Below are 14,931 nucleotides of genomic sequence, written 5' to 3'. Positions count from 1 at the left end.
TCTGCCTATTCATGTCAGTAAAGATGCCTCTTGAGTTTTGCTATTGCATCTGCTGCTACATCTCTGGTGGTAACGTCTTCCAGGTACTTGCCACCCTTTATGTAAAAGAAAGCTTGCCTATCACATCTCCTTTTATTTTGCATTCTTTTACCTTAAGCTGATGCCCCTTATTAAACACCATTTCTATCCTGGAAAGAGTCTCTGATACTATCCATAATTCTCATAATTTGTAAAATTCTATCAGGTTGCCCCTTAGCCTCTGATGTTCAAGTGAAATCAAACTAAATGTGCCCAAAGTCTCGGCATAGCTAATAACTTCCAAACTGGACAACATCCTGGTAAACCTTTTCTGTACCCTGTCCAAAGGTTCCACAACCTTCTGGTAGTTAACTGTACATAATATTCCAAATGTGGCCTAACTCAAGGTCTATACAGCTGTAACACAACTTGCCAAGTTTTAAATTCTATGCCCCAACCAATGAAGGCAAGCATGCCATATGCCTTCTTGACCACTTTATCCACTTGTATTGCCATTTTCAGGGCACTGTAGACCTAGATATCTCCGTACATTAATGCTCCTAAGGGTTCTATCATTTACTATATACTTACCCTGTGCATTAGTCCTTCCATAATGCATTACCTTGCATTTGTCCATATTCAATTCCATCTGTCAATTCTCAGCCCATGTCTGCAGCCTGTGTATGTTGTGCAATGTCCTCTGGAAATCCTTCTCACTATCTGCGACTCCCCCACATTTGTGTCATTCTCAAACCACCTAATTCTCCTCCAAATCATTTCTACAGATTACAGAGAAATTTGTTAGAGTTCTTTGATGAAGTGACGGGAAGGTTGATGAGTGCAGAGCAGTAGACATGGTCTATATATAGATTACAGTAAAGCTTTTGATGATGTTCCACATGGTGGGCTGCTCTGGAAGATCACAGAATTCAAAGGGAGCTGGCAAATTGGATACACAATTGGCTTGATGGTAGGAAGCAGAGGGTAATAGTGGAAGGATGCCTGTTGGACTGGAGGCCGGTGACTAGTGGAGTGCTATCGAGGGTCGGTGCTGGGCCTTTTGCTGTTTATTATCTGTATCAATGATCTGGGTCAGAATGTACAAGGCATTATTAGTAAGTTTGCAGATGACACAAAAATAGGTGGCATCGTGGACAGGGAGGAAGATTTATCAGAAATTGCACCAGGACTTCAATCAGATGGGGAAGTGGGCTGACAAATGGCAAATGGAGTTTAGTATAGATAAATGTGAGGTCTTGCATTTTGAAAGCCAAATCAGGGCAGAAGTTTCATGCTGAATGGTAGGGCCTTACGGAGTGTAATGGAACAGAGGGACCTTGGAGTTCAGGTACACAGTTCTCTGAAAGTGGAGGCACAGGTAGACAGGACAGTGAAAAAGGCTTCTGGCACACTGGCCTTTCTGTCAGGGCATTGAGTATATAAGCTGGGAAGTTGTATTGCAGTTGTACAGGACATTGGTGAGGCTGCACTTGGAATTTTGTATTGCTATAGGAAGAATGTTACTAAACTGGAAAGAGCGCAGAAGAAATTTACAAGGATGTTGCCAGAACTTAATGGTCTGCATTACTGGGAAAGGTTAAACAAGTTAGGACATTTTTCTTCAGAATGTAGAAGACTGAGAGGGGATGTTACAGAAGTGTATAAATTAATGAGAGGCATGGAGAGGGTGAACGCACTCAGTCTTTTTCCCAGAGTTGGAAAATCAAAGACTAGAGAGGATTAGTTTAAGGTTAGAGGGGAAAGAATAAAAGGGAACCTGAAAGGCACCATTTTTAAACAAAGGGTGGTATGCATATGGAATGAGCTGCCAGTGGATGCGGTTGAGGTGGGTATATTAACAACATTTAAAAGGCATTTGGATAAATACATGTTAAGGAAAGGTTGAGAAGGATATGGGCCAAGTGCAGGGAAATGACGTTAGCGTAGATGGACATTTTGGTTAACATGGACCAGTTTAGGGCAAAGGGCCTGTTTCCATGCTGTAGGAAGCTATGACTCGATAACAGGATTTCCAGAACTGATCCCTGCGGGACACCAACAGTTATAGATCTCCAGTTAGAAAACACCCTTTGACTGCTACTCTCTGTCTTCCATGACTAATGACCAGAGAGATCTTCCCAGGCCATCGTAGATCTCATATGACTTGACCTTCTGTATCAACTTGCGAAGAGGGACCTTATCAAAAGCCTTGCTAAAGCCCATGTAGACAGTATCCCATATCAATCATCTTTGTCACTTCCTCAAAAAACTCAATCAAGTTTGAGAGACATGACTTCCCTGGGACAAAACCATGCTGTCTATCAATAATAAGTCCATATTTGTCCAAAAGTAAGCAAATCCTATTCATAAGAATCTACTTCAATAAGTTCCTTGCCACTTTTCTAAGGCTCACTGTAATTTCCTGGATTGTCCTTATTGCCCTTCTAAAACAAAGGAATGACATTGGCTCATCTCCAATGCGCTGGACCTCTCCTGTGACTGAAGAGGTTTCAAAGGTTTTGTACAAGGGCCCAACAATTTCCTCCTCATCTCCCTCAGTAATCTGGGTTAGATATAATCAGGCCCTGGGGACTTGATGCTTTTTTAAAACACTGAATGCCACCTCCTTTTTTATTTTGACAGACCCTAGACTACCAACATACCCCCCTCTGGGCTCACCATTTACTATGTCTTTGTCCTTTGTGAATACCAATGCAAAGTATTTGTTAAGGACGACTCTCCACTTCTGCCAGTTCCATACATAAATCACCTTTATTCTTAAGTGGACCTACCTGGTCCCTCTTATATATGTATATATGCTTATATATGTATAGAATGTCTTGGGATTTTCCTTATTCCTGTTTGCCAAGGACATTTCAGAAACCCTTTTGGCTCTCCTATCTCCTTGTTTGAAGTCTTTCCTGCTTTCTTTATAATTTGCAAGTGCTTTGGCTGTCTTCGGTTTCCTAAACTTTATGCATCCTTTTATCTTTCACAATTTCTCTTATCATCCAGGGTTCCCAAATCTTGTCAATTCTTTCCTCCATTTTGACAGGAACATGCTGGTCCTGACCTCAAATCAAGTGGCCTTTAAAACATGCCTGGATGATTGATGTGGATTTCCCCCCATATGGTCACCCCCAATCACCATTTCCCAGTTTCTGTCTAATATTACTGCAGTTCAGCCTTTCCCAGTATTGTACAGTTATCATAATGAAAGAATAAAGAACAAAGAAAATTACAGCACAGAAACAAGTCCTCTGGCCCTCCAAGCCTGCACCGATCTAGACGCTCTATCTAAATCTGTCTCCTGTTTTCTAAGGGTCTGTATCCCTCAGTTCCCTGCCCATTCATGTATCTGTCTAGATATATCTTAAATGACACTATCAAGCCCGCCTCTACCATCTCCGCTGGCAGCGAATTCCAGGAACCCACCACCCTCAGCACAAGGAACGTTCCATGCACATCTCCCCTAAACATTTCCCCTCCTACTTTAAACTCATGACCCCTAGTAATTGAGTCCTCCACTCTGGGAAAATGCTTCTTTCTATGTACCTTGTCTATATCTAAAATGATTTTGTAGACCACAATCAGGTCCCCCCTCAACCTCCATCTTTCTCATAAAAATAATCCTAATCTCTTCATAGCTAGCACCCTCTCCACAGTATCCACATCCTTTTGGTAATATGTTGACCAGAACTGTATGCAGTATTCCAAATGTAGCTGAACCAAAGACCTATACAACTGTAACATGATCTGCCAACTGTTGTGCGCAATACCCTGTCCAATGAAGGAAAGCATGTTGTATGCCTTCTCGACCAGTTTATTGACCTGCATTGCCACCTTCATGGTACAATGCACCTGAACACCCAGATCTCTCTGTATGTCAATTTTTCCCAGGACTTTTCCAAATACTGTATAGTTCGCTCTTGAATTGGATCTTCCAAAATGCATCACCTCTCATTTTCCCAGATTCAACTCCATCTGCCATTTCTCTGCCCAACTCTCCAATCTACCTATATTCTCTGACAGTCCCTTTCACCATCTGCTACTCCACCAATCTTGGTGTCATCTGCAAACTTGCTAATCAGATCACCTTCACCTTCCTCCAGATCACTTATGTATACCACAAACAACAGTGGTTCCAACACAGATCCCTGTGGAACATAACTGTTAACAGGTCTCCAATGTGTGAAACTTCCTTCCACTACTACTCTTTATCTACTGTTGTCTAACCAGTTCTTTATCCACCTAGTTAGTACACCCTGGACCCCATGCAACTTCACTTTCTCCGTCAGTCTACCATGAGGAATCTTATCAAACACCTTACTGAAGTCCATGTATATGACATCTACAGTCTTTCACTCATTAATCAACTTTGTCACTTCCTCAAAGAATTCTATTAAGTTCGTAAGTTATGACATTCTCTGCACAAAACCATGCTTCCCATTATTGATAAGCCCATTTTCTTCCAAATGGGAATAGATCCTATCCCTCAGTATCTTCTCCAGTAGCTTCCCTCCCACTGACATCAAGCTCTCTGGTCTGTAATTACCTGGATTATCCTTGCTACCGTTCTTGAACAAGGGTACAACATTAGCAATTCTCCAGTTTATTACGGGACCTTACTCATGTTCAAGGTTGCTGCAAAGATATCTGTTAAGGCCCCAGCCATTTCCTTCCTCACTTCCCTCAATAATCTGGGAGAGATCCCATCCAGATCTGTGGACTTGTCCATATAATGCCTTTTAGAATATCCAACACTTCCTCCCTCCTTATGTTGACTTGACCTAAAGTAATTAAACATCTCTTCCTAGCCTCAGCATCCATTGTGTTCCTCACAATCGGTGAATACCGATGCAAAATACTCATTAAGAATCTCACCCATTTTCTCTGACTCCACACATAACACTCATTTGTCTTTGAGTGGGCCATCCCTTTCCCTAGTTACCCTCTTGTTCCTTATATATGAATAAAAGGCTTTGGGAATTTCATTAACCCTGTTTGCTAATGCTATTTGATGACTCCTTTTAGACCTCTATCAAATGTGGATTTACCTTCAAACAGCTGCTGCCAATCTACATTTCCCAGTTCCTGCCGAAGTTAACAATAGTCGGACTTGCCACAATTTAGCACTCTTCCATTAGGACCACTCACATCTTTGTCCATGGACAACAAATTGTGACCGCTTTTCCCACTACTGAAACTTCAACCACCTAGCCGGACTCATTCACCAACACCAGGTCCAGTATGGCCCCTTCCAGAGTTGGACTAGTTACAGACTGCTCTACAAAACTGTTCTGGATGTTCCTTACAAATTCTGCTCCATCTAATCCCCTAACACGAAGTGAATCCCAGTCAATGTTGAGAAAACCCTGACCCATGCACCAGGGAGGCAACATACCATTCGGGAGCCTTATGTTTGACCACAGAACCGCCTATCTAATCCTCTTACAATTGAACCACTATGATGATAAACCTTCCACTCTTTTTCCTGCCCTTCTGTACAGCATAGCCAGCCATGGTACCATGAACTTGGCTACTGTTACCTTCCCCTGGTGAGCCATCTGTCCCAACAGTATCCAGAACAGTTTACCTGTTTTGGAGGGAGATGACCTCAGGGACACCTGCACTCCCTTCTCCCTTTCTGCCTCAGCAATCCTAATTGTGGGCGGCACGGTGGCACAGTGGTTAGCACTGCTGCTTCACAGTGCCAGAGACCCAGGTTCAATTCCCGCCTCAGGCGACTGACTGTGTGGAGTTTGCACATTCTCCCTGTGTCTGCGTGGGTTTCCTCCAGGTGCTCTGGTTTCCTCCCACAGTCCAAAAATGTGCAGGTTAGGTGAATTGAGCATGCCAAATTGCCCGTAGTGCTAGGTGCAGGGGTAAATGTAGTGGAATGGGTCTGGGTGGGTGTGCTTCAGTGGGTCAGTGTGGACTTGTTGGGCTGAAGAGCATATTTCCACACTATAAGTAACTTAATCTAATCTGTGATGTATCCAAGATCTCCTCAGCGTCACAGATGCTCCGAAGTGAGTCAATCCGCACCTCCACAGCTGTCATGCAGTCTGGACACACTCCCTTAGCTCCTGCATTGAGTAGGAGAAGTATGCTCCATAAGTAATGTAAAATGTACGGAATGATGGTCACTCTTCCCAAATGCCTCCTTGTTTAGTATGAACCCTTCCCTCGTGGGACTATTTACAGATTGCTTCAACAAAACCTCCTGAACGTTTCTCTCCTGCCCTAAGCAAGCCCTGGCACCAAGGGAGTCCCACTCAATGTAGTAGTAGAACCAGAAGTATCATGCTTTGAGTGATCTGAGGTAAAATGGAGTATGAAACATTAATATTTCAGGTTACATACTTAAATGCAGTAATGATAGAAGTAATGTAAAGTCACCATAGTCTTAGCAGATCATAGCCTTTTCTCTACATTAGATGTAGACGACTCGTGGTGTTTTAACCTGAGGATCACGATGCCTTCGATGAGGGGCGGTGAGGGGGATCTTCATGGTAACCTCAGTCTGTACAGGAATAGTGATGGTATTATACTAACCATGAGACAAAAGACAATACGTCTTGGACTCTGGGACATTCTCTCACTTTTGAGCTTTTTCCATGTTCTTTTCAAAATGCCACCCCTGCTTGTTTTCTTCCTTTCCTATCTTTCCTGAACATTTCCAGTCTATAAACATTTAATATTCAGTGATGTCCATCTTTGAACCAGGTCTTTGTTATCACCACAACATCATTTTACAAAGTGGCTATTTGCACTTACAACTCACCAATCTAATGTGCCACAATTTATATATTCATCTATGTTCACAGTCACCTAAGCATAGACTTTATTACTTTCTCCTTTATATTACGCCTATCCCAGAATATCTTATTATTCCTACTATGGTGGTATCCATCTCTCTAGTGTTACCTCCTGGTACTTGCATCATGTTAATTTAAACTCTCCCTGATAGCAATTAACAAATCCTCTCACAAAGAAGTTGCTCTCAGCTCTGCCTAAATGCAAGCACCCAGGTCTGAACAAATCTGCCCCAGAGCTGGATTCAATGTCCAAAGAATCTAAGGCACTCTCTCCTGCACCAACGTTCTAAACACAAGTTCATCTGCTTTATTTTCTTGTTTAAGTGCTTCTTGATTAATACAGAGAATATAGAACATAGAACAATACAGCGCAGAACGGGCCCTTCGGCCCTCGATGTTGTGTTCTCTGCTCATTCCCCTACACTATCCCATCATCATCCATATGCTTATCCAAGGATTGTTTAATTCTCCATTATAACTTGCATGTCCTTCTTGCTAATTCCCTATCGGTCTCTAAAATCTGCCTACAGGACCACATTCCTCCTTCTGTCTGTACCAATAATACACAAGTGGACAACTGCTCGCTGTTAACTCTTACCCTTTAGAGTATCCTGTAGCCACTCAGTGTCATTACGTGTAAGCCTAATATGCTTCCTTTTTCTTTTTGAGTAAACTCATAAATTCTCTTATGAGCTGAGGTTTAACTCGTGTCCTGTATAGATTCAATATTATCTCGTTTCTCTTGTATGCTATGCCCCTGTTAATAAAGTCCAGAATATTGTCCACTCTATCACTGTTTTGCCATCTTAGTCATCCATGCTCATGTACTGTCAGGTACTCTCTGTCCCTGTACCACCTTAAGATTGAACTGTTTTATTGTTACAATCGAGAGTAGGGTACTGGAAAAGCACAGCAGGTCAGGCAGCATCCGAAGAGCAGGAGAATTGACATTTTGGGCAAGAGCCCTTCATCAGGAATGGGGCTTTGAGCCGAAGGGGTGGAGAGATAAATGGGAGCAGGTGGGGCTGAGGGGAAGGTAGCTGAGAGTGCAATAGGTAGACGGAGGTGGGGGTAATGGCGATAGGTTGAAGATGAGGGTGGAGCTGAGAGGTGGAAAGGAAGATTAATGCATAGGACAGGTCATGAGGGTAGTACCGAGTTGAAAGGTTGGAACCCAGCATCTTCACCTGCCACCGCAGGAATTGCAAAATCTGCGCTCACACCTGCCCCCCCCCCCCCCCCCCCCCCCCCACCACCTCACCACTATCCAAGGCCCCAAAGGAGCCTTCCTCATCCATCAAAGATTTACCATATTGTCATTCCCCATATTGTTGCTCCTGATGCAGACTCCTCTACATTGGGGAGACAGAACGCCTACCTACAGAGCGCTTTAGAGAACATCTCTGGGACACCCGCACCAACCAACCCCAGCACCCTGTGGCTAAACACTTCAACTCCCCCCGCCCCCACTCCTCCAAGGACATGCAGCTCCTGGGCTCCTCCATCACCCTTCCCCCACCTTATCCCAGTTCCAATCTTCCAATTCGGCACTGCCCTCATTACCCGTCCTACCTGTCCATCCTCCTTCCCATATATCCGCTCCAACCTCCTCTCCGATCTTCATCATTACCCTACCTCCGTCTACCTATCACACGCTCAGCTACTTTCCCCTCAACCCCAACCCCTCCCACCCCCCCACATTTATCTCTCCACCCCCTTAACTCATAAGCCCCACTCCCATGAAGAACTCTTGCTCGAAACATCGATTCTCCTGCTCCTTGGATGCTGCCTGACCTGCTGTGCTTTTCCAGTACCCCGTTCTTGACTCTGATCTCCAGCATCTGCAGTCCTCACTTTATCCTGTTTTATTTGTCAGTCTATGCTGCCTGTTAAATTCAAGTTACAGTGGTGCTAATACCATATATTTCAATTGGTCATGGTTACATTTTTTTGCTATCAGATAATTATGTCTGTCTAGCGAATTAAAATAATTTCTTCAGAATGTTTTCTTAGCAATATAAATGCTTGAATATTAATGCCATCAGTTTACAGGATCTCCTGCCTTGTAACAGCAAAATATGATTTATCTTATCAGGTGATCAACGCTATTGAACAAGACTATCGTCTGCCACCACCCATGGACTGCCCAACAGCTCTCCATCAATTAATGCTTGATTGCTGGCAGAAGGATCGCAACAATAGGCCCAAATTTGGGCAGACTGTGAATACCTTGGATAAATTGATCAGAAATCCAAATACTCTAAAAGCTGTGACTCCTCTGACTTCAGGGTGAGAACCTACTGAGTCTTTTTCCATAACAATTCCCATGTAACTTTCTGTCCATCTTTTGGGCCTTATAGGTCCTGTATTATTCTATGCAGACATTTTGCATATGCAACTGAATGTCACAATGTTCACCAAATGACTGTCATAACTGAAATGGTCAGTGATCAGTTAAACTATGGAAAAGGGTGTAAATGTGGAAGGTTTAGGGAAGGCATACACATCAGCGTGATTCATGAATCTGCACCATGTGAACATTTAGTATAATAATTTACACTGCTGTTATAGGCTGTGTCACTTAATGTTCCTGTTGGTTGAAACTATTGTATTGAATTGTCAGATTAATTAGCTCAGAGCTTTGTGAATTTCTGTCCATTATTCTGTTCCATGTTGCTGTTGTGGTCTCTCAATGCCCTATTGTTCCATTCATTGTGTTCTGTCCCCAGGGTAACCCTCCCATTACTGGACCGCACAGTTCCTGATTTTTCCAGCTTCAACACAGTTGCCGAGTGGTTGGAGGCCATTAAGATGGGTCAATATAAAGATAACTTTTCTAATGAAGGCTTCACGTCATTTGACCATGTGTCTCAAATGACATCAGAGTAAGTTTATTCGGTAATATGATTCATTCAATTCCTAGAACTCCCCAATGTAAGTACCGAGTTCTGTTTAGTTCACAAAAGCTAACGTTTATTATTTCTTCATTTGTGCTATGGCTTAATGTTAGCATTTAATACTTTTTTTTACCAAAACCACATTTCAAGACTGAGAAGTGGTCAGGACATCTTAAGACAGACTCATGGATGTAGTTAGGAACCAGACTATTTAAGGAGGAGATGTGAAGTAAAATGGAGATTATGAGGACATGAGGAGATTTCATTGATTTTTATAAGCACATTCAAAGTAGATTACTTCCTGTGCCACGCACCATCGAGGACAGAGATAGAAAGATAGGTCAGATGAACATATGGCTAAAGGGATAGTTTAGGAGGGAAGGCAGTAGATTTTTGGATTATGAGGACAGTTTGTGGATTTGGTGGGACCTGTACAAACTGGACAGGTTGCCTCTGAACTGGAATGGATCCTATATCCTTGCTGGGAGGTTTGCTTGGACTGTTGGGGAGGTTTGAACTAATTTAGCAAGGGGTTGGGCACAGTGTAGATGTAGGGAGCAAGGTTCAATCAGATAGAGAAGGACAGTCCAGCACATGGATAAGGCACATGAGAAGACTAGAAAGCTAAATTGTATCTATTTTAATGTAAGGAGCCTAATTGGTACTGTGGTTGAGCTTTGAACATTGATCAGCATGTGGGAATATGCTATTGTTACAATCACTGAGATGTTCGTAATGATAGTAACAAAGTTAGCCAGGTGGACCTCATAAAATATGAGTTCCCTGATTGGGGATGTTAATCTGGTCCAATCAGGAAGTCCTGGCTGACAGATAAGAATATCCTGTTCACTCTGAGAGCTGGCTCTGAGGGATCTGGATCAGTGTCAAGGACTGTCCATGTATAAATAAAGGGTGAGTTGGTGATGGGATTTATTTCCTCTGTGGAGTTATTTCAGTGACAATGAGAGTAGGATTAATGATGTACCCTTGCAACCATGCAAAAGCACCTATTAGCTGAACCCCAACTGGACTTCAAACAGGCACTATAATTAGCTCTTATCACTGAAAAATGCAATAAGTGGAGCATATGAGTTGCAGAATATTCTGAAGGAAGTGGATCCCCTTGCCATTCTGACTGAGCTTGGGGAACACCACTTGAGTATAAGCAATTGCACAGCCTTACTCAGGACATATACTGAACAGAGGGACTCTAGGTCAGCCCATAGCAAAACACCAAAACAAAGCCCAACCTTCAGCTGAAGTTAAAATTTTCTTCAGGATCCAGGCCAGGAAGCTATTGTAATTACTGCTGGTATAGAACATAGAGCTGTATAGCATAGTACAGGCCCATCAGCCCTCAATGTTGTGCTGACATTTTACGCCACTCAAAGATCAAACTAATCTACATACCCTTCATTTTACTATCATCTATGTGTCAATCCAAGAGTCGCTTAAATGTCCCTAATGTCTCTGACTCTACTACCACCGCTGTCAGTGCATTCCATGCACCCACCACTCTCTGTGTAAAGAACCTACCTCTGATATCTCCTCTAAACCTTCCTCCAATCACCTTAAGATTACATCTTTATGGGTGGTGGGTGATGATAGAGCAGAGTGGATAGTTGGGAAAGAAGGTGCACAGGTGGGACAGTTCAAGAGGGTGGCATGGTGGCTCAGTGGTTAGCACTTGTTGCCTCACAGCGCCAGGGACCTGGGTTTGATTTCTGCTTCAGGCGACTGTGTGGAGTTTGCATGATGTACCCGTGTCTGTGTGGGAGGTGCTCCGGTTTCCTCCCACAGTCCAAAGATGTGTTGGTCAGGTAAATTGGCCATGCTAAATTGCTCATAGTGTTAGGTGCATTAGTCAGAGGCAAATGGGTCTGGGTGGATTACTCTTTGGAGGGTCGGTGTGGACTTGTTGGGCTGAAGGGTCTGTTTGCACACATATTAATCTAATTTAATATCCATTTCCACCCTTGGAAAAAGTGTCTGGCTATCCACTCGTGCTATGCTTCACATCATTTTGTACACCTCGATCAAGTCACTTCTCATCCTTCTTCGCTCCAGTGAGAAAAGCCTCACCTCCTTCAATCTTTCTTCATAAACATGCCCTCCAGTCCAGACATCATCCTGGTAAATCTCCTCTGCATCCTCTCTAAAGCTTCCACATCTTTCATATAAGGCAACCAGAACTGAACACAATACTCCAAGTGTGGTCTAACCAGGGTTTTATAGAACTGCAACAAAGCCTCATGGCTCTTAAACTCAATCCCCCTGCTAATTAAAGCCAACCAACCATATACTGCCTTAGCATCAGAAATGTCAGGGGGAAGGGGGCTGAGAGATTAATAGAAGGGGTTGTGGAGCTGTGAGAAAGGAAGCTTGGAAGGCAATAGGTAGATGCAGGTGGGTGGTGGTGATAGGTCAGAATGGAAGTTGGGAAGGAAGATGCAAAGGTGGCACAATTCAAGAGGGCGGTGCTGGGTTGGAGGGTTGGATCTGTGATGAGGTGGAGGTACAGGAGATGAGGAAAATTGTGAAATCAGCATTGATGCCGTGTGGTTAGAAAGTCTTAAGGGGGAAGATGAGGCGTTCTTCCTCCAGGCATCAGGTGGCTAGGATTTGGCAGTGGATGAGGCACAGGACTTGCATGTCTTTGTCGGAGTGGGAGGGTGAGTTGAGGTGGTCAGCTACAGGGTATTGGGTTATTTGGTGCATATGATCCAGAAATGTTTTCTGAAACATTCTGCAAGTTGACGTCCTGTCTCCCCTATATAGAGGAGACCTCATCAAGAGCAACGGACACAGTAGATGAGATGTTTGGATGTGCTGGAAAATGTCTGCCGGATGTGGAAGGATGCTTTTGGAACCTTGGATGGAAGTGAGGGGGGTGGTGTGGGAACAGGTTTTCCACTTCTTGCGGTGGCAAGAGAAGGTTTTGGGAGTGGACGGTCAGTTTGTGTTGGGGCATGGGCCGAACGAGGGAGTTGCAGAGGGAATGGCTTTTGTGGAGCCACCCATATTGGGCTTTATTGAGTGTTTTCTATGAAAATGCTCCTATTCATCTCAATGACTATAGTAAAGGTGAGGGAGTTGTGATCACTGTCACTAAAATGCTCTCCTACCAAGTGATCTGACACCTGACTTGGTTCGTTGCCAAGCACCAAATCCAGCATGGCCTCCCCTTTAGTCGACGTATCTGCATATTGTGTCTGGAATTGTTCCTGGATACACTTGACAAAATCTGCTCCATCCAAACTATTTGCACTAAGGAGGTTACATTCAATATTAGGGAAGTTGAATTCACCCAAGACAACAACCAAAATCCTTTCCAAAATCTGCCTGCCAACCTGCTCCTCTATGTCTCTGTTGTTATTGGAAAATACCCAATAAAGCGACTGCTGCTCTCCTGTTCCTGACTTCCTCCCATACTGACTCAGTAGACGACCCTTCCTCAACGACCTCCCTTTCTGCAGCTGTGATACTATCCCTGATTAGCAATGCCACTCTCCGACTGCCCAAACATCCAACAACCATTCCTGCGCTTGTGATATCCAAGTCTTCATAATGGCCACAGTAGTTCCAACTACTGATCCATGCTCTAAGTTTATCATCATTATTCCTGACACTTCTTGCATTAAAATAGACACACTTCAACCTATCACACCGACTGCAACTTTGCCCTTATCAACTGACAATCATTCCTCACAGACTCTCTGCACGCCGTATCACCAGCTAGTCAATCCTCTGCTCCGTAGATCCAGTTTCCATGCCCCTGCCAATTTAGTTTAAACCCTCCTGAAGAGTTCTAATAAACCTCCCACCCAGGATATTGATACCCCTCCAGTTCAGGTACAACCCATCTTCCTTGTACAGGTCCCACCTTCCCCAGAAGATATGCCAATAATCCACATATCTGAAGCCCTCCCTCCTATACCAGTTCTGCAGCCATGTGTTCATGTCCACTCGCTCTCTGTTCCTAGTCTCATTAGTTTGTGGCAACGGTAGCAATCCTGAGATTACTACTCGCTCATCCTGCCTTTTTGCTTCTAATCTAACTCCCTATATTCATTTTTTACATTCTCATCCCTTTTCCTGGCTTTGTCACTGGTACCAATGTGTACCACGACTTCTGGCTGCTCTTCCTCCCTTTAAGAATCCTGTCGACTTGATCCAAGACATCCCTGACGCTGGCATCCGGGAGGCAACATACCATCTGGGAGTCTTGTTCGTGACCACAGAATCTCCTGTCTGTTCATCTAATTATTGAATCTCTTATCACTATTGCTGTCCTATTGTTGCCCCTCTCCTCTGAGCCACTAAACCAGGCTCAGTGCCAGAGACTTGGCCATCGTGGCTTTTCCCTAGTAGGTCACCACCTCCCCTTCCCCACCCAAACAGTATCCAAACTGGCATACCTATTATTGAGCGGAACAGCCACAGTGGCTCCCTGCACTGTCTGCCTATTCCCTTTCCCTCTCCTGACAGTCACTCATCTACCTTTATCCTGTAACTTAGGTGTGACTACCTCCCTATAACTCCTCTCTATAATCCCCTCAGCCTCACGACTGATCCAAAGTTCATCTAGCCCCAACTTCAGTTCTCTAACATGGTCTGTGAGGAGCTGGAGTTGGGTGCACTACTCGTAGGTGAGGTCAGCAGGGACTCTAGTATTTTCCCTACCTCCCGTATCCTGCAAGAGGAGCATACAACTGACCTAGGTTCAATGCATACCCAGGACAGCAAAATAGTGCCATCAGACCTAACTTGAGTAAGGAAGTTCATAGGCTGGTATCAAGGAGAGTGCAAACCCTGAAAAGTCCACCTACATCTGGTTTAGAACAGTTACATTGCTCAGCAGCATCCAAATCAGCCATTCAAAATAAACGGCTGGTTAAGTGGTCACCTGGCTGAGTTGGAGATCACAAAATCAGACTTTAGTGAATTTCACTCTGGACTGCAATCCTTAAGTTTGCACTAAACTGGGAACTTATTCCTGGCAACCTTTATAGATTATGATCATAGTGAAAGGCTCGGGCCCAAGGTCAATGTGGTAAAATTGGTTGAGAAAGACGCACCTAGATTGTCTCAACATTTTTAGATTAGAAAATGGCTGACTGATTGAAGTCTGAACTAAATACCCAGAGGTTTTGCAGGAAGGTCTATGGACTATCAAGGGAGCCAAGGGCCCATTG

At 43.8% G+C, this 14,931-nt stretch overlaps 1 protein-coding gene across 1 annotated transcript in view; it reads left to right on the top strand.

Annotated features, from left to right (window-relative positions):
• LOC132833749 (ephrin type-B receptor 2) overlaps positions 1-14,931 on the top strand; it is a 336,527-nt gene that overhangs the window by 305,333 nt on the left and 16,263 nt on the right. The window contains exons 14-15 of the mRNA XM_060852277.1: positions 8,935-9,128; positions 9,569-9,724. Of these exons, the coding sequence (XP_060708260.1) occupies positions 8,935-9,128; positions 9,569-9,724 (350 nt within the window). The remainder of the gene's footprint in view (positions 1-8,934; positions 9,129-9,568; positions 9,725-14,931) is intronic.

The sequence above is a fragment of the Hemiscyllium ocellatum genome, chromosome 37 (assembly GCF_020745735.1).
Source record: "Hemiscyllium ocellatum isolate sHemOce1 chromosome 37, sHemOce1.pat.X.cur, whole genome shotgun sequence".
Taxonomy (NCBI): Eukaryota; Metazoa; Chordata; class Chondrichthyes; order Orectolobiformes; family Hemiscylliidae; genus Hemiscyllium; species Hemiscyllium ocellatum.
This window is presented reverse-complemented; position numbering and strand designations above follow the sequence as displayed.